The 19,279-nt window shown below is 41.1% G+C and overlaps 3 protein-coding genes across 9 annotated transcripts in view; 1 reads left to right on the forward strand and 2 right to left on the reverse strand.

Annotated features, from left to right (window-relative positions):
* Positions 1–1,026: 1,026 nt before the first annotated feature.
* Positions 1,027–7,176, reverse strand: LOC134082722 (apoptosis-associated speck-like protein containing a CARD). 2 transcript variants are annotated; one of them, XM_062538645.1, is made up of 5 exons: positions 6,810–7,176; positions 4,938–4,979; positions 4,360–4,413; positions 2,141–2,426; positions 1,027–2,101 (listed from the first exon to the last, which is right to left on the reverse strand). In XM_062538645.1, the coding sequence occupies exons 1-4, from the start codon at positions 7,063–7,065 to the stop codon at positions 2,161–2,163; spliced, it is 618 nt and encodes a 205-aa protein (XP_062394629.1). In that variant the 5' UTR covers positions 7,066–7,176; the 3' UTR covers positions 1,027–2,101; positions 2,141–2,160. The 2 variants fall into 2 exon arrangements, with proteins under 2 accessions (XP_062394629.1, XP_062394628.1); XM_062538644.1 differs by having other exon boundaries at positions 1,027–2,426.
* A 1,828-nt stretch (positions 7,177–9,004) lies between these two features.
* On the reverse strand, positions 9,005–13,722 carry etsrp (ETS1-related protein). 3 transcript variants are annotated; one of them, XM_062538648.1, is made up of 8 exons: positions 13,610–13,722; positions 13,211–13,292; positions 12,181–12,261; positions 11,959–12,036; positions 11,608–11,808; positions 11,073–11,321; positions 10,839–10,957; positions 9,005–10,567 (listed from the first exon to the last, which is right to left on the reverse strand). In XM_062538648.1, exons 2-8 carry the CDS (start codon positions 13,290–13,292, stop codon positions 10,286–10,288), a joined length of 1,092 nt encoding a protein of 363 aa, XP_062394632.1. In that variant the 5' UTR covers positions 13,610–13,722; the 3' UTR covers positions 9,005–10,285. The 3 variants fall into 3 exon arrangements, with proteins under 3 accessions (XP_062394632.1, XP_062394630.1, XP_062394631.1); XM_062538646.1 differs by having other exon boundaries at positions 9,006–10,567; positions 12,181–12,294; XM_062538647.1 differs by having other exon boundaries at positions 9,007–10,567; positions 11,073–11,318; positions 12,181–12,294.
* A 1,827-nt stretch (positions 13,723–15,549) lies between these two features.
* fli1rs (Fli-1 proto-oncogene, ETS transcription factor-related sequence) overlaps positions 15,550–19,279 on the forward strand; it is a 15,571-nt gene continuing 11,841 nt past the window's right edge. For 2 of the 4 annotated variants that reach the window (XM_062538655.1, XM_062538656.1), the window contains exon 1: positions 15,550–15,685. In XM_062538655.1, coding sequence (XP_062394639.1) covers positions 15,668–15,685 — 18 coding nt within the window. In that variant the 5' untranslated portion in view covers positions 15,550–15,667. Of the gene's footprint in view, positions 15,686–15,813; positions 15,946–15,984; positions 16,228–19,279 lie in introns of those variants that run through there. The other 2 variants (XM_062538658.1, XM_062538657.1) reach the window with 2 other exon arrangements.

A 19,279-nucleotide genomic window follows, 5' to 3' on the forward strand; every position in this document is an offset into this window, starting at 1 on the left:
GAATAAACATTATTATAACAGTGTGGTGAGTTTTTCTTTAATCCATCTGACCAAAGGGATATTTAGAGTTGTTTTCACAGCAACACAGACTCTCTCACTACATACTGCTACCACCTACTGGTGACAGTACGGGACCGATGATTTAATATTAAAGAACATAACTAATTCCTACTGTCGCCAATCACAGGAAAAAGATTTGATCAATGAGTGAAGCCAGAAAATGTCTAACCTGAACTCCCGAGAAACTTCCATTTTCTGTACTGGTTGCAGTTCTCGCCTACACTTTAAGCTTGTCACCTTCTGTAGTTTTGAATATGAAAACGTGAAGGCCTCCCCCTTCAAAGGTGAGTCCCCCCTCCCCTCTTGCCCTCTTCGACATGCTACTGGCATAGAGACATGTATTATTAGGTCAATTAACTTAAAGGTGTAGGTATGTAGCATTCAGACTGGACTTACACACTTAATCCATGCTAAATTGCCATTTCATTATAGGTAGTCTGTAAGATTTCATATTTCTTACTTTTTATGTTGATTAGGCCATTGACATACTTACTATATCCTGATCTTTATTATGATTTAATACTTAACTTAATAGACTTCTACCATAATTTATTCCTTCTGGAGTTAACAATGATGTAGGGATTGAATAGTGATTGTGTGTGGCCTATGAGGGAACACCCTGTGATACCTTGGTACCATCAAATGGTAGCATAAGAGTGATGTAAACGAGATGCACATCAGTATACCGTGGTCTGCTTTACCGGTGACTGGTTATAACGTTTGAACAAAGCATTTTGAGCAAGATAGAGAAGTTGTTGCGCGTAATTCACTATGTGGTGCAGTTTGCACTAATTGTTTTGAGAAATGCACTAACCATTGGGCAAATGTTAATGAAATGTACCAAAGCAATTGAGAAAACTGACATTTCTACATTAATATTTTCCTAAACACACATTTATGGGAGTAAATTTAGCATTTGTATACTGTTAATAGAGCAATGTCTTGTTAGAAAAAACAACAATCCCAAGTGTTTATCATTTTTAATTTGCCATATATGAACTCTTAGCACTCATTGATGGGCACACTTCATTTGAAACATGCCAAGGATGCAACTAAAAATTCAATCTAAGACTTTGTGTAGATACGTAGTCCGGTGGCCCAGGAGAGACAGACATGCAAAGAGTAGGATAGAGTACTAGATATAAAGATGTGAGCATATAGCACATGCACACATTAACATCAAAGGGATTTGAGCCTCAAATCACATCAACATCACATATCGCTGTGTGTATACAGCTTCCATTTGGGAGAAAAAAAAACTATTGAGTGAATTAAAAAAAAACCCCTAAATATGAGGTTGGGAGACTCCTCTACCCCATTCCTTGAGGACTTACATTCATCAAAGTCCAGCCACTGATAAGACAAATGATATACTCTGGATCAAAATCAAGTCCTCCAAGTTTGGCAATGAGCTGGTCCCAAGCTCCTGGTGGGTCAACATGTACGGAATCTTTTCTTCTCTTCAATCAGAGGAAAGGTCTTTCAATTTAAGAACACACTGCATTTGTACAGCGCTTTGTAAGACACCCAAAGCACTTCACAGTGAAGGGGGAACCGCACAAACCCCCACCAATGTGTAGCACCCACCAGGGGTAATGCACGACAGCCGTTATCGGCCAGGACACTCAAAACACATCAGCTTGAGGTGGAGAGGGAGGGAATGAATGAGCCAGTCCCACTGGGGGATGATTAGGGGACCAGATTAAAAGGGCCAGGTTGGGAATTTAACCAGGACTCTGGGGAAGCCCTTACTCTTTGCGATAAGTGCCATGGGATCTTTAATGATCACAGTGATTCAGGACCTCAGCCTTTCACAAGGACGGCATCTCCTGCAGTGTCCCTGCACTACACTGGGGCACTGAGATCGATTTTTGGCCAGAGGGAAGAGTGCCACCCAGCTACCGCTGGTATCAAGGGGTCCCTACAGGAAGTGCCAAGGGCTCCTATTAAAGTAAACATTTTGGTGGGCCATTGCACACGGCTCTGTTTAGGGTCTGGACTTTGACTATCAGTGGCTGGACTTTGACTATCAGTGGCACAGGTGTGGTACTGTCGTTGGAAATGACTATCAGTGGCACAGGTGTGGTGCTGTCGTTGGAATTAGGATCTCTCCTTGAGGTCCTCCATGACAAAGGGCTCCGCCTCCATCAGCACCTCATACAGGCAGTCTTTGCCTTTTAAGCTGCAGCGAATATTGCCCATTTCAAAGAGCTCCCTCATCTTCTTGTAACTGGTGTTCAGGCAGCGGATGTCAGTATAGTTCTCCTGGGTGATGATTTTTTTATTCAGCAGGCGATCCAAGATGGGCTCCACTGCGGTGATTCTCTCGGTCAGCGAGGTACGATGCTTGTCAATGAAGTGCTCACCTACACAACAAGGGAGCACAAAGTGGAGGGACAAAATTATCGCTTGGTGGAATATGAGGTGGTAGTGGGAAACAGGAAGCATTCTGTTTAAAGAGTGAATGAGTTTGCTTCTTGGGAGCCACTCTAAGGGCGCTTTCACACCACTAATTCGATTATTTGGTCCGCTTCAGGCAGTGAAATTGTTATTATGTAGCATATAGACTCCAGTGAGGTCCGCTTTCACACCAGAAAACGAACCAAAATTAGTCTGATTAATTTTTTTCTCAATGTTTATCTTCCGGTAGAAATCGGCGCCAATTTTGACTCACTATTTTGACCTACAGTCTATGGTTTGGACCCCAGTTCGCGTTCTCACCAGAGGGACCGCACCAGAGGTCTACTTTTGGTGCGGAGTCAAGCGGACCGAGACCTCCTCTTTTTGGAGGTCTCGGTCCGCTTGTTTTGGTGCGCACCCGAGTGCGATTAATGCTTTCACACCAACGAAAACGAACCAAACTAAGAGGTTTTGGTACGAATGGACCGTTTGGTGCGCACCAAACGATGTTGGTGTGAAAGCACCCTAACAAAAAAGTTTGGTTCCAAAACGCTCATCATTTTAAAGAATTGTCATAAATATTTTTTATGAATTGAAACTGAAGTTTTGGATGTTGTTATTTGATTTATCTTTCCTCAATCAAAACAACACAACTGCAATTTGATAGATATTTCCTAGAATACACAATTAAATAACATGACTTTAATGTTAACTTTAAAAAATGGATATATAGCGTCTTGGAATCAGACTCTGCAAATATACTTTATGTAATGGATAATATGTAGAACGCCAGTCATTTTCGGAAAAAAATAAGTCCCATTTTCCTGATAATGACCGGCGTTCTATACATTATCCTGCTTATCATATGGCTACTTGAAACAAATAGGCCTATAGCTGAACACACACTGAACTTGAATCAAGCATTCTTTAGAACACATGCATAACCCCTCCCTCTATCCCCCTGACTGGACTGTGGTCTAACTTCATACTTGACCAATGGCTGATACCCTTGCACTTCAAACCAAACCTAATATAATTCTTATATTACCATGTTCACTTTTCTCTTATTTTGTCCATATATGTATACCATAACTGTATATTACTATGATTACATTTTATTGTCCTTATTTATTGCTGGACGCTAGACTTAAACTCTGCAGTGTTGCACTGTTGGACTTGTTTGCAGTACCACCTTGACACACACCTATACTGAATCACAGGGTCAGTCCCTGCCCCATCACTGCAAGCGCCTCATGTGTATACATCCTCAGTACATTCATGTGGATCCTTGTTTAAGTATATTTACCATATTTTACTGTTCTTTTAGTCATGTGGATTTGTTATCTTATCATCCTGTTTACATTGTAGCACACCATGTTGTGTGTGGTGTCTTGAATTGCAGGGACTTTGAATTTCCCCTTGGGGATCAATAAAGTATTTATCTATCTATCTATCTATCTATCTATCTACTGTATCTATCTATCTATCTATCTATCTATCTGATCAATCGTCTGCTTTCACTTTTGAATGAATTTCAATAGCAAGAACTGACTGGACTACTTGTGCAGTGATATGAAAGACATGAATAAGAAGTAAAACACTAATTTTCCTTGACAGCAGTCTGTTCTACAATGGTCTGCTATACAAAATGGTCAGACCTCCATTGGGCGGGCACAACAGGGACGAACAAAGTGAAGGGACCAAATGAACGCTTGAGTTGGGAAATAAAGGAAGCATTCTGTCTAAGGAGAGGAACATGTCAGGTGAGTTTGCTTCTCGAGAGCCACTCTAACTAAAAACTAGTGTAAGAATACACTTTAGAAAAAATAAAATGAAGGTGTCATTTTATTTATCTTAATGTACAATCTATCTTATGTACACACTGTAAAAGTGTCTTACCTCCGATCATGTATTTCGATGTGTAGCCTGCAGAGCTGCCATCTCCACTAGGAGCTGTAGTGCAGCAACAAAAACAACAAAAATAGGTACAATGAGTTAGCATGTTAAGTTGGTTTCCGAGCCTGTCTACAATTTGTAGAACGCTGGTCAGTAAAAAATAGGTCCCTACAGGACAAAGCGAAGGGACTTGTTTTCATGATAATGACCAGCATTCTATACATTATCCTGCTAATCATATGGCTACTTGAAACAAATAGCTGAACACGCTGGACTTGAATCAAGCATTCTTTAGAATACGGCTGATCAACCATCTACTTCTCACTTTTGAATGAAGTTCAATAGCAAGAAGTGACCGGACTACTTGTGCAGTGATATGAAAGACATTAATAATAAGCAAAACACTCATTTTCCTTGACAGCAGTCTGTTATACATAACAATCAATGGTCTTTCATTCAAATGAATGGAGCATACAACATCATGAAGAGCCAATAGGCCTACTAGAAAATAAATATGGTATCATTTTACTTATTTTAATGTACAATCTATTGTACACACTGTAGGCCTAAAAGATTCTTACCTCCACCTCCAGTGGCGCCTTGAGGACCATCTCTACTCAAAACTGTAGTTCAGCAAAAAAAAAAAAAACAGCACATAGGTATAATGAGTTGGCATATCAAGCAAGTAAGCTACTGTACCAAAACATAATCCAGACAGTTCCCTAGTGCAGAGGTTCCCAAATGTTTCAGCCAGCGACCACCAGAATAACGATATGTGACTTGCAACCCCCACTATCCCCAGAGGTGGTAGAAGTATGAACGTTAATTCACCTGTTGAAACTGATGCTGTTACTTATGTCATTAATCTGTCATAATTACATCAGGAGTTAGAAGGGGCAAAGAAACTCAAAACGATTTACATTTCTTACATTACATACCTATAATGTCATATTTTAGTATACAGTAGCCTACATGTAGGCCTATGTTATCAAATATGGATCATATGGATGATGGAACTTACAATTTGGAGATGTTTCCAAAATAAGATCTATCTTATTTTTAAAGACAGAGACTATTGTGGGTCACATCACAGATATTATTGTGCAAGGCTATTGTATGGCTTTACCACACTGTTTTAGCCTCTCTCTATATTGGCTCTATGTTTGAGTTGATTTCCAAATTCTATATATAATCGTATATATTACTTATGAGGTTCTTCATAGCCCGCCCAGCTCTCCCCACTATACTTCTGACCTGTTAATGCTATATTACAGCACAAATCAGCACAAACGTAGCACAACGTCACTGGCCAGAAAATGTCAAGTCTAATTACTTGAAACCCTTAACAATACAAATAATTTGTATGGCACAAACCAAACTGGTCAACATAAACCTTACCTCTACAATAGATAAGAACACATTAACACAAAAGCCTTTTTAGCTGACCGTTGGAGGGGGAGCTGATAATAAATAGGCCTTCAGAATCAAAACTTAAAAAACATATAGTAGCATATGAACAGTAGTAGCACTACTGTTTGAAACACTTTCATAGACTTGCTGTGTTTGGTGTGAACTTGTCACCCTTGATATTAGTCTGCCCCCTCCTTTGTTAAAATGCCAAGAATCCTATGTTGTCTTGTGTTCAATAAATGCTTTATTTAGGAATTCATGTCTGATGTCTCCCTATGCTTCATAACCTGTGCAGCTCTGTTACAGTAAAGGTCTCAATCTCCTAAAGATTCCCTGAGGCGCTAGGCCCCAGGGTGGTCAGGCTACAGACATGGGGTGTTGGGCGTTTGCCCTGACCACCCTGTTACACACAAGCAACATGTTGATGTGCAAAACATTTAGGTCTGCAAGCAAAAGTGTAAATCAGTCTAAATCTCCAACCTGTCGCTGGTTCGTGGCGCAAGAAGGAAAATGATAGTTACTATAGGCCTAGTACCATACAAGTAGTAATATCAGTTCAATATTTATTTATTTGGTGGCATAGGCCTTGCATGAGGAGTGCATGTAGCTATACAGACAATCGAACACTTCACACGCAATATTGTTTCAGGAAGATCAGACAAAACGGTGAGAATAGGCTACTACTTATACAAGTTTACAATATGTTTAGGCTACTTCTTCTTTTATGGAGAATGGCAAATGATTCTAAAATGACAGTTTATCTCAGTTGCTTTGGCGCTTTTGGGTAGGTCACCTATTCCATTTTTTCCTTTTTATAATAAGTGAAACTGAAACTTGAGATGCACAGGGCTACCTTTTCAGGAAGTGGGTATTTAGCCTAATTAAGGCTTTTAATACTACTATTAGAGGTTGACGCGTCTAATATGAATTAATGCCGAATAGGCCTATGTTAAAATCGTTGAGCTAATTTGTAGATCTCAGGCCTAATTCGTTATCTGCACAAATCAGGTCAGAATTAGCCTACAAGACTTAGGCCTGCTTACCTTGGTCTTCGAGCTTCTTGGCTTCCTTCACACATCCAAGACTATTAAAGAGCTCAATGGTTAGTTGCGCTGCCTTCGATTCTGTACCACATCTCGACACCAAAAGATCGGCCAAGTCCATCTCATCTGCACTGTCGACCGCCCGCCTGTTAAAGTCATCCCGCTCACATAACTTTCTTTTGAATTTCTTCACACTTTCGGGCGGCAAAGATTCCAACGCATCCACTATCAAAAATGTTACCGACTTCTTTGACATGACCAGTTAGGCTAAATCTATTTAGTACAACTGCGCAGACGACTAGCCTATTCTGCCTATAGTTCTATTTCTGACGGGATTAGTTTCACGTAGGGGCGTGGGGTAAAATCATTTTACTGCATGTAATACCATATAGGCTAAAGGGCGCAGGAGATTTTCATCAGAAGTGGGAGGGGTAACTGGGTAATTTACGCACCGCTGTCACCTCCCTGTCAACATGTGCGCGCTTCCTGATGTCTCTTTCATAGCCCATGCAACATGACCTGGTTAATGTTTACTCATTCAGTGTCAATTTTTATGTGGTATGTGCTCAATACGCCAAGGACAACTGTAGACTAGGCCTACGTGTTTGTGGTGAGCTCTGGGTAGGCCTATAGGCTATACAGCTGAAAAAATATCACATAAATTCAGCTTCCTTGTCGATTATAGTTTCTCTTGATTGCTTTTATGCAACAGTCAACTCAAACTCCATTTCTTTCACAACAGTTAACACACAGGCCGAAACAGCGGGACTCATGTATGGCATGGCGCATCCGGACGAATGGAAGCCCATTCCGCCAAGAAAAAGGCTGGCAAACTGTTATTAAGCTTGAGTCATAATTATGACACTCAAAGCCATAATTATGTGATTCTGAGTAATAATTATGAGATTTAAAGTTAAAAAGTGATTATCAGATTCAAATTCGACTTTATTAGTTGTATTGGAAGATTGCCCTGACCTACTTTGGCATCACTTCCGAGTTGTGATCGCGAAGTGATGCCACAATAGTTCGGGCCATGTTGTAAGGATGTAAGGCTATGCAGATGTGCAGATGCAGCAATAACAAATACATACAGAATGGGGAAGATTTGGATGAGGCCACTCACTGCATGACTGACTACCTGAACTTTTGTATGGACATTGTTGTTCCCACAAGAACTGTGCCTGCTTTCCAAACAACAAGCTTTGGATAACCAGCAGTCAAGACCCTTCTAAATAGGAGAAAGATGGCATTCAGAGTGGGGAACCAGGCAGAGCTGGGGCGCGTACAGGGGGAACTCAAAGCCAGGCTGAAAGAGGCCAAGGAGAAATGCAGAAAGAAGGTGGAACAGAAGTTGCAGGAGAACAATGTGAAGGAGGTCTGGAATGGAATGAAGACCATCACTGGCCTTGGGAAGAGTAGCAGCTCTGCGCTGCGGAGGGAGATCTGGACCGGGCGATCTAGTTAAACCACTTCTACAACAGGTTTGCAAAGGTTGACAAGTGGCAAATGCTTTGGTACATTCATGCTAATGCTTATGTACAATTACTTGCTGGTTCCTACATTATCAATTTCTTATGTCGTGTTGATCAAAATTTATTACAATGGGTCTATGTTGAATAGTTTCACCCCCACAACATTTAGGCATTAGTTCAGCATAAGTCTTTCCATGCAATATGGCTGGACTTACAGTGGAGTCTTCCTACACATCCTGATGGTCCTGTCTGTTGGGACACAAATTCTCATCCACATCACAACATATTATGAAAACTTGTTCAAACATTTTGCATGTAAAGACTATGAACTAATGCTTAAACTGTAAAAGCCCTATAACGAGAGTACCCTACACTAACAGACGATAGATAGATAGATAGATAGATAGATAGATAGATAGATAGATAGATAGATAGATAGATAAATCGATAGATAGATACACACTGTAGATAGATACACACAGTTGATAGATTGGTAGATACTGTAGATAGATAGATACTTTATTGATCCCCAGTGGGAAATTCAAGGTCCCAGTAGCTTAAGACACCACACACAACATACACTACAACATAAACAGGATGATAAAAAAATCCACATGACTAAAAATAACAGCCAAATGTACCATAGATACTAAAAGGATCCTCACGAATATACTGAGAATGTATAGGCATGAGGTGCTTGTAGTGATGGGGCCAGGACTGACCCTGTGATTGAGTATGAGGGGTGTGCAAGTAAGTCCAACAGTGCCGGATTCAAGTCTAGCGACCAGTAATAAATATGGACAATAAAATGTAAGCAGAGCATTTTCATTTCAAAGTCTTTGTTGGTTTTTCAAGCGGAAATTGTCTAGAAATAGATTGAAGGGGTCTCTATGATTTATTCTCCAAAGAGATTTTGGTTGTCAGCAACCCTGTTCTCATTCTCTGTTCACAGTTCACCCTTGCAGTGCTAAAAAAAAATGGCTTAGATTGAAAGGGTTATTATAGACATGATTATAGGCCTATTTCTTGAGGGAAAATAGCACAACATACCTATCCACTGAAACATGCAGTCGCGATAGTGCATGAGGTCACATTTGTTTATGTTTACATTTCTTAGCAGATGCTTTTGTTCAGAACAACGTACATCATATTTTAATTGAAAGATCACACCAGAGAGGTAGCTCACCTTGAAATTGTGTACGTTTGCTTGCAGCACCTTTAATACAGCTTTATAAATGACAGGTCATCATGGTAATCCATTAATATATAGTATACTGTATGCATAGTGTTACCCACAGAAAATCTCACAGAAAATCTACAACATGGCAGTAACATACGATTTCAGTAATTCATGTTTTCTAAAAATCCACACTACTATATAAACTCAACAAAATACAACAGAAATATTCAAGTCTATGTACACTTTATTTACAAACATTTCAGTTTTACAAAGTATATCTCAAACATTTTCTCATGATGAAACAGCTAGCATTGGCTTCCTTCAAATAATGGATGCCTTTATTTCAAGCAAGAGAGGTAGGTAATGAAATAAAGAGGTCATAGTTCACACCTCTGCGTGAATATCAAATTACACCAAATCCTAGGATAGCAACTCGTTTGAAATTAATGCTTGTTTGAATGTGACCATAAGCGCCTCTATTCTAAGAGTATAGAAACATTAGAAAAAAAACTCACTCATACCTACACATACCAGGAGACATTTACATTGTGCTCATAAACACAAGTGCCACACTGCCACAATCTGAAGAGCATAAAGGACCAAAACAAAAATCAACCGGATGTTTGTTTAAGGACTGATGTAATCACAGTAAGGTCGTGGCTGTTGCTACATTTTAGGTCAGAGAGAACATTCACGTATCCAGAAGAACAATTATTGGTTGCGGACCCCACCGATCACAGTTCTGAAGGATCACACAGCTCTGCTGGACTCTGCTTGACAGTTGTTGTGAAGCGCTTATAAGTCTATGAGTGTGTCGTGTCGCGTTAATGAGTCCAGGCCTCTGTGCTTTTCTCCTGCTTTACTGACGGGGCCCCCAGAGCCTGGCTGGGTGATGGCGCGTTCAGCGGGGTGACGTTTAAACTGGCCAGCACCTCCCTGGCTGTCCTTCCCAGCATGCCTTGCACGTCGCAGACAAAGCGGTAGACGTAGCGCTTCCCGGCGGTTTTGTGGATGATGTTCTTGTGGTAGTAGTAGCGAAGGCCTCGGCTCAGCTTCTCGTAGTTCATTTTGGGTTTGTTTTTGCACTGGCCCCAGCGTTTGGCTACCTGTGATGGACAGAGGTGGGTAGGAAGAGTCAGGATGGGTGATATAACTACTCAGGAGAACAGCAAGTGTTATGTGAAATAACAATAGCTGTTATATATCAATAGGAATATATCAAGCATAATTTGTCCTACTCACTCTCTCTCTCTCTCTCTCTGTCTCTCTCTCTCTCACACACACACACATACACGCACGCACGCACGCACGCACGCACGCACGCACACACACACTTTTACAGCAGCAGATTATCTGGAGAAGAGAAGTCAAACTGACCTCTGCAGGGTCGGACATCTTAAACTCCCAGCCGTCTCCTGTCCAGCAGATGAACGTGCGACAGGATGAATCCAAAAGGAGTTCCAGTAAGAACTGCCACAACTGAATCGGCCCCGAGCCTGAAAAAGATGGAGAATGACATCAATCAACGTTGAAGAAAGTCTTGATTATAAAGGTCCATTTTAAAGGGAAATTGAACTGCCTTGTTGGTGAAAGTCTGGGCTGCAGCCTTACCAGGATACGCGGACATGCTTGTCACCACCTCGCCATCCTTCTCCAGTCTTTGTGAGGGGCCACTTCTCCGTTTGACCACACGAGGGCAGTATGGCTCTGAGGGCTGGAGTGCAGCAGGGGATCCACAAGATGGAGTGTGGTTAGATAAGGGTGCGCAGTAGCTGGGAGGGGAGTACGCAGTCCAGTATTGCGAGGGCCTTCCTTGGACGTCTGTTTCATAGAGACCATAGTTCCTCACTGGGTCACCTGCTTTGGACAAATACACATCCATGGATTTATTAATTTATAAAATCTATACAAATGTATCAAAAAATAAACTACAGATGTTACTGTTACTGTATTGTTACTGCTTATATGTTTGTTTGTTTTTAAATAAAATGAAAGACCAGTTAATTGTGTTACAAATAGTTCAGAGTTGTATATTACATGTATATTGACATCCTCAAACAAAAAACATAACGATCAGTTTTATTTATTTTTGAATATAATAGACGTTCACAAGACTACAGCTATACAGCCGGTGCGTGGGACTCACTGAGGTGATCCAGATTGACTGTTCCTGCGGCCCCTCCGTGACTCGTCTCCTTTTCAGGGTTGTAGAGGCCAGTCACGTCCTTCAAGCCAGCAGCGAAAGCCCCATTTTGGGTGGGGGTACACAGCGGCGTGAAGCTTTGGAACGTGGAGCTGGAGTCCTGGTACCCAGCTTGTGGCTGCTCCGAAGTAACGGCCTCTGGCGCTTTGGAAACAACAGAAAAGACGTATGAGACCTGCCCAATAATCTCTGACTCTGAAACTGCGGACAAGACTATGGATTGTTTATAATGTCATGGTAATGGAATAAAGAATTTCCTGAGTTGTTGGAGGCAAAAAACAAAACAATACTCACTGCTGGCATAAGATGACATCCAGGAATTGAATTCTGGGTAGGCATCCAAGTTGAGTAGGCCCGATCCATTAGAGTTACCTATGTGGGGGCGAAGACAAGACCTTCTCAACAGGAAATCTAAGCAATGTTGTGTTTGAGCAATAAGTGACCTATTTTCAAGGTGTTTATGGGTCATTTGTGGACCCGCTGTAAGTGCTTTAAGGAGTTGACAGTGGCCTCTACCTTTTGCGTCAAACGTCTGCAGGTCTTTCTGAGGTTCTCCGTACGTGTCCGTGTACTGCAGCTGCCCTGGTCCCTTGCTGTCTAATAGAAAGGACAGGTCTTCACCACTGCAGTCTGGGGGCATAGAGGAGCAGAGTGGGGCAGGGTTAGTCATGAGAAGGAGAGAGATAGATAGATAGATAGATAGATAGATAGATGGATAGATGTATACTTTATTGATCCCCGAGGCGAAATTCAAGGGCAGCGCAGGTGCTGGGCAAAGCTCCTCCGTGGACAGATTCTTATAACACTGGGTTACACCCATGTCCACACCACAGATGTGCTATCATAGACTACAGGCCCTCACACTCAATCAAGGGTGGCAACCTATAGAGGAGAGCACTTGGGTCAAGCAGTCAACTCCTTTTTCAGGGGCACTTTGGTCTGTTTAGGCTGTTGGCGACCCACTCGCCCCCTGTGATTGTGTGTGTTAGTCTGGAAGTGGGGAGGAAACGCAGGCGATGGGAGTGCGTCCCAGCACTGATGAGGGGGGTGGAGAGGGGTGCTAAATCTGTTTGGGGAGGAAGTCTGGAGGAAAGGATTAGGAAAAGAGGGAGGGAGTGAAAGAGAGAGAGAGAGAGAAAAAAAGCGGGTGTATCTTTAACCTGCCCACCCTTCGCTTCAACCAGCCCCATTCAGACATTTCCAAATCACTAGACACACCCTGACACCCCCATTTTCCTGAGCTGAAACTGTGAATCTGCTGGATGAACAAGAAGTCAAGGTCCAGTTTTTGGGAATTGACAGGGGGTGTCATGGACAGCATGGTTAGGTTGAAGGCCATAGGAAATGTTTTGTACAGAGTCAACGGAAATAGGGCAAGAATAGTGCAGAAATTGGTGGAAAACAACATTTGGCTGATTCTACTGACTGACTGTGGTACAAGGATTATTCTACTCTTTGACTATACATCAGAAGATATCTTATTATGACACCAGTGGCTGCTGATGTGATTAAAAGACATGGCAGAGCACCAAGAGAATGAACTTACCATATGATCCAAAATCAAAACCAGCAGGGACTTCCTGTGTTCTGAAATCTTCAGTGTAATATCCAGCTTGGTACATCTCCATCTTCAAAACAAACAAACAAACAAATAAACAAAAATGTAAATATCGCCTCTATCATATAAGTATAGGCCACATATCTAGATAAATGTATATTATTAATCATTATCTCTCTAGGGTTGCCAAACTGGTCGAGTCCAAAAACACTGGACAAATCCGCTATCCGAGAACTAAACAATTAATTTAGCCTCAGTGAGGCCCATTTCCGAATACCCTGTTTCTTCCCTCTTTTAAAACTGTATTGTCATGTTTACCACATTTAGCAAATAAATAGGATAATTCAAAACATTTATAAAGGGAAAAAAAGATTAAATGATGCCTACCGTTTGAGTTTTGAATTATCTTGAACTGGTCCTCGGAAATGCTTAATTCTTGTTGGTCAGATGGCCTGTTTGTATGCTTTCCACGGAGGAGTGCAGAGGTTTATATGTGTTGTCTGTTGCTGTCCGACTCGGGCCCGTTTTAAAGAGGCGGCCGTGCATGGGGCGTATCCACCCCCTCCCCACCCCGAAAAGAATGTGCTGTGCTTCGTGACCAGTAGTGGCCCAAAACATGTCGCTTAACGGGCCGTGACGTCAGGTATAAGTCACGAATACAGGGGTGGGGGTGTGAGTAGGGGGGGGGACTGAGTTCATTCATACATGCTCATGAAAAAAATAGTCAATGAGCCAAAGATTATTTGGCTTGCAATTGAATAGCAAAATGAAAAATTAATAATAGAATATTTCATGTGAGCCTGTATCTCAAACACTGAAGACCCCATAATTAGGATAGGCATACAATTTAGAACAACCTGATTATATTTGTTACATTATACTTAAAAAAAATACAGCAAGAGTAAAATGAGCACAGTGCTCCAATTAGCCAATTACAATTCGTCTACAATGATTTGGGGAAGAAGAAGCTGCTCATTTCGTCAGAAAGGGGAGAAGCCTATTTGGGTAGTATATATAACCTATATATATAATTTGCTCAAATTTGGTCTGCTTTCAAAACCACCATACCCTAGAAATCCAGTGATCTGCCAGGTTCCACTGTTTAGACATGGACGCACTGTTGCGCATTGATGGCACTGTTAGGCCTATACAAGGACAGCCTAAGCATTGGCAAATTAAGCCAATGGAGGGCGGGAAACCTGATCAATCAGTTTTTGTTTCACAAACTAATGAGGTTTTAGTTTAGACTCTGAGTCTATCTTTAAAAACCATTTATAGAGAACAATAGCCTGTAAAACGGCTCGTAGGGGAGGTCTGAAATCACGGCGTGAGTGGCTTGCGCAGATAAGAGCGGCCCGAGGGCCCTGCATAAACAAACACCTTCTGGGCCGCTTTCCTCCGCCCTAGAGAAAACAGAGCCCTACATCTGGAAAAGTGTTCTCAGATTGTGTGAGAGAGACAGGAGTCGTGATTGAGAAGGCCGTGCGTTGACGAGAACACAACTAGGGTCAAGTTACACAAGCGCCCTAGCGGGTAGACGACCACACTCATTAGTAACCTAAACTCATTGAGGTAGAATTTATGGATTGGGTGTTGGACCTGTCCTGCTGTCATGGACGGATGACTGTCCTCTTAAAATGCCATCGCCGTTAAGTTTACTTACACGTCGTGTCACGAATCCAGGGTGAAACTTGTAAGAGCAACATGATGATTTTCGGAATCGTGGTGGCATTAGATTGTGACAGACAAGCTATTTTGTAAGACATCAGTTGTCACCATGCAGCTCTCGTGCAAATCATGCGTTTGAATTTAAAGGGTTTCATGCCAGTGTGTGGTTTAGGTGGGTTTTTGTCCTTGTTTTAAGGGTCTTTCCAGGGTGAAAGTTCAACTCAAAATAATGTTTTTCAGTGAAGCGTTTCTATGGAGAGTGGGCGCCTAATAGCCTATTTTGTTCACATAAATCTTCACCTTTAAGAAAAAAAGCCAGATTATTAAAATTATTGATGATGTCTCTACGATGTTTTAAATTGGAAACTGTCAATAGGCCTATCTGAGTAAACTCGTGAAAGATGAAAGGGAAAGGCAACTTGGAGCAAAAATAATCCAATGACTTGGATAAAACTGCATACAGAAGAAAAACAAAAAGAGTCATTTTTATATCTACTACATTTAAAGAATAAATTAAAATTATAATGTTTCACCAATAGGAACCAAGCCTTGGTGCTTAGTGTGACTTCACTTCCCAATTTTAGAATGGAGAGCAAAAAAAACGTTGTCATCCGGTTATGGTCTAAGCGAAAATTGTTGCAATGGTTTGCACTGAAGAGTAAATGCGCCTGTGCAGACACCCGATGCGCTTCAGTAAGGTTTCAAAAAAGGGTATTACTTATTGAGTGCTTAACTAAAACCTACTTCATGAGCAAAAAAGACTAAACGAAAACTCCAATGGATTGTACAATTAAGGTAGGCGTTTGATGGTTTTATTGTCGATTCTGAAAATGAGACGATAGTCCGCAGCCACCCACTGCTGGGGTTAGCAGCTTTGTGTTTGCTGAGTGAGAGAGGCAAGGCGGTGATGCAGGTCCCCACTCTTTCCTTCTTGTACAAAATTTCCTCTTCCTTCCCGTTCGTGGTTGAATGTCGGCTCTTTAATAACACAAGAAACCACTACAACATTTAGACTCAGATAAAAACTAAATGGTGGCCAGTACGCGCCAGAAAGGGTAGGCTATGCACATTTTTTGCGTTTTCAATTGTTTGGTTTATTTGTATCCTCTTTATTTGCACCAGGGGAACCACAACAACGGATCATTTGTTGACTGTAAAGTTAACTAAGCCTTATTTTAGTTTTGAGTAAGGCGGTCGCGACAAATAAACCACAACAATGGCTCAAAAAAATGTGACGAATTGTGATGGCGCGCGCAAAGCAGGTGGTTCAGGCGCCATCAACTTATTTGGAATATCGAAGATTTCGTTGCAAAGGACTGAATTGCTTCAGATGACTGGTATTTGTAATCTGTCTATCTTTATTAAGATGTTTTAAACAAATACCAAATTCTGCATTAATTACAAAAGTAGAGAATTGATTTAAATACTTTTATTCTCTGCACGCTATAGTGGAGATGTAGCCTAACCGTTAGGCTCTCAAGAGCGTTGGTGAGGTGTCAACCAGTTATTACATGTAATCTCTTGATGTTCCGATTTTTTAAGATGACATTTGTAGCCTGGACTGTACGTTTAACGTTCTCTCATTTTAATTGCTGGGAGTCTTCATGATTTGTAACTAAATTGCAGGTGCTTCACTTGAGGCTTGCCCATAGAAGTCGATAAAATGCTATCCTACAATGTAAAATGAAAGAAAATGTTTGTAGGTCAAATAGACATTCTTAGAATAGGCTAAACGAAAATATGTTCGTTTTATAATAACAAATTGTGATTTTCAAATGACAGTTCAGAGGAAAAAAAAGAAACTAGTGTTTAAAACGAATGTCCATGTAATGACCGGTGAGTTTGTCTATAGCGCCAATTTAAATAGGCCTTCAAAGACACGTCTTGCTGCAGAATCTTTATAGGCTACAGTTCTACATCCTAATGATCTACTGTTTTAATATTGGGGGCTATGCAATAAACATCCTAAATCCTTTCATGTCATGACATCGAAACAATTTGTTTTGTTGTAGGTACACACTAAGAGATTTATATTGGCTCCATATTCAGTCTGCGATTGAAAGGCTAAGACGTTTTTTGGCGGGGAGGCAAGTCGGTTTTGAGATAGCTGGATGGTTACAGGCCCATGCCATTTTTGTTTTAGCCATTTGTTTAGCAAGCGCGCATGTTTTTATAGGCTGGATTAGTGTATTGCCTAGTTTGTAACATCATTGCCTGCTTTGTCGGTTTTCAAAAAGGCATGCGTTCACAAAGGATGGCCTAAGTATGCTTACAAAAAGCAGGTGTATGACTGCTATGTTCATGGTAGGCATGGGCGATTTCTGATTTCAGAAGTTTAATATGTGCTAGGGTATGCTGACAAAAAGAGCGCACATAAGCACTGAAAAAATGAGGTTTGGATAATCTTACTGGACAGTTTGACCACCCTCTCGCAAATGTCTGTTCTTCCAAGGCTAAGCGAGTTATTTAAAGAATAATTTATAGCAAACTGTGGACTCGTGTGCCTGTCAGGTGTCGTTATCTGAACTCTACAGGCTTCCTGTCTCGAACCTCAGACTTTCCGCACACGCTTCCGTTCCCTCTGCACGAAAAAAAGAGCCAACAAAGTCTGCCAAAACAGAACAAGTTCTGTGGATGTTACTATGCCAGTGCATTGTTTTCCATTTCTATTGCAGCATTTGCACAATAACCGAAGTCCACTCGGACGTGCCGTCTTTCCATGCGCAGCAACTGCGTGTCAGAGGCCTGTGCTGTTCTTTTGTCTCTTGCACAAACTTTTTTTTTGCTGGTGGCATGATGTTGCTGATTAAAAGTTTATGAAAACGTCACAGCATGTCTGCAGCCCGAAACGCAGCTGTTAGTCCATTTGCAAAATCAGCTCGACCAAGCCTTAACTTCTTCTTTTTTTTAGTTGTGTATTAGTAGCCTAGAGCAGAAATGAGAAGAAGAACATTTGACGAGAGAATTGTGATTATGCGAAGAAAGTAAATTATCATGATTAGGCCACGAAGGAATAAATAGGCTATATCGTCAGAGGAACTTCATGCTGCAAAGAGATTGGCTGTGCTATCTATCTCTCAATTTTAAAATATTGTCTAATAAATATGGTTTTGTGAGTTAAAGTCAAGTTTTCCACTCAGATTGTAAAGCGACTGCTTAACGTTCAAAAAACAGGTCAAATCCACTCTTTCGCAATATGGCTACTTGAAAGCCAAGCCATGGTGTCCTGCAGTTAGCTCCGGATGCCTAGGTCATCATTTAATGTAAAAATCGACTTACACATTTATGCAGAAGCAATACAAATTTAGAGGAACATTCTTTTAATTTAATTTATTGTTTTTTAAGGCTACCAAATATAAGACCATCCATGAAACAAAAATGAAACAGAAACAAAAATGATCCATGGAAATTCTTTTCATTTGTTTGCGCTAGACATGCTTCATTTTCTGTTGGTATATTAAAAACAATTATGTTAAACACTGTCAGCATATTAACCACTGAAATGCTGTATGATGACCACTGTGTTTAATGATGTCAAATGTTTGACTGACTATTAATTAACAGAATCAGTAGTTTCATTATATTTATCATGAAATACAAAATACTGTTAGCTCATAAAGTTTAATTGTGGAATAGCTTCACCTCCACTCTGCAGTCTTCTGTGCCTTGTACTGTGTGTGTGTGTGTGTGTGTGTGTGTGTGTGTGTGTGTGTGTGTGTGTGTGTGTGTGTGTGTGTGTGTTTGTGTGTGTGTGTGTGTGTCATACAGAATTGACCGTTAATAAAAGCCACTACCTTGGTGCTATGACTATGCATGCAGCACCTTTGAAGGTTATTCATATGTAGACTGGCCTCACTCTGAAAAGCATGTAAATGAGTGTCAGTCTCAAGTATCGTGCCATGTAAATGTTCAGTCTCTGATGGCCACAAAATGGCTTCCGAAATTTGACAGTTTCATCTTTTCTAAAAAGTCTAAAGTTCATTTTAGTTTTTTCAGACCAAAGCTATACAACTTGTGGGGTTTTCATTGAAATATACGGCAGATTAGATCAGTCAGTGCAGTGCAGTGCAGTGCAGTGCAGTGCAATCTGCAGAATGTTTCCTTGGTTGTTGTGTTGGGTCTCACAGCAACAGGGGCTGATATGAAACTGATCGAGCAGGAAGTTAGTTGTGGCAATGGCGGTCAGGCCACGGGTGGTGTGTTTGTGTTGATCAGTTTGAAGTTGGAGAGAGCAAAACGGTGTGAACGTGTGTAGGGCTGTGGTCTGCAGCGTGCATGCTCACAGTAATTTTTAACCTCCTGAGCCCTAGTGTGTCATTTTGTGTGGCGTGTGTGTGTGTGTGTGTGTGTGTGTGTGTGTGTGTGTGTGTGTGTGTGTGTGTGTGTGTG

This window comes from Sardina pilchardus, chromosome 6 (genome assembly GCF_963854185.1).
Source record: "Sardina pilchardus chromosome 6, fSarPil1.1, whole genome shotgun sequence".
Taxonomy (NCBI): Eukaryota; Metazoa; Chordata; class Actinopteri; order Clupeiformes; family Clupeidae; genus Sardina; species Sardina pilchardus.

Bases quoted from the DNA above. Each gene is read 5' to 3' on its own strand.
- etsrp (XM_062538646.1), bottom strand. From the start codon at position 13,292: ATGGAGATGTACCAAGCTGGATATTACACTGAAGATTTCAGAACACAG. The intron at 12,037-12,180 runs GTAGAGGCCACT...GCCCCCACATAG, and splicing joins GCAGACGTTTGACGCAAAAG to GTAACTCTAATGGATCGGGC. The intron at 10,958-11,072 runs GTAAGGCTGCAG...CATCTTTTTCAG, and splicing joins AAGCATGTCCGCGTATCCTG to GCTCGGGGCCGATTCAGTTG.
- LOC134082722 (XM_062538645.1), bottom strand. From the start codon at position 7,065: ATGTCAAAGAAGTCGGTAACATTTTTGATAGTGGATGCGTTGGAATCT. The intron at 4,414-4,937 runs GTAAGAATCTTT...GCTGCACTACAG, and splicing joins AGGCGCCACTGGAGGTGGAG to CTCCTAGTGGAGATGGCAGC. The intron at 2,427-4,359 runs GTAAGACACTTT...CTTGTTGTGTAG, and splicing joins ATCGAAATACATGATCGGAG to GTGAGCACTTCATTGACAAG.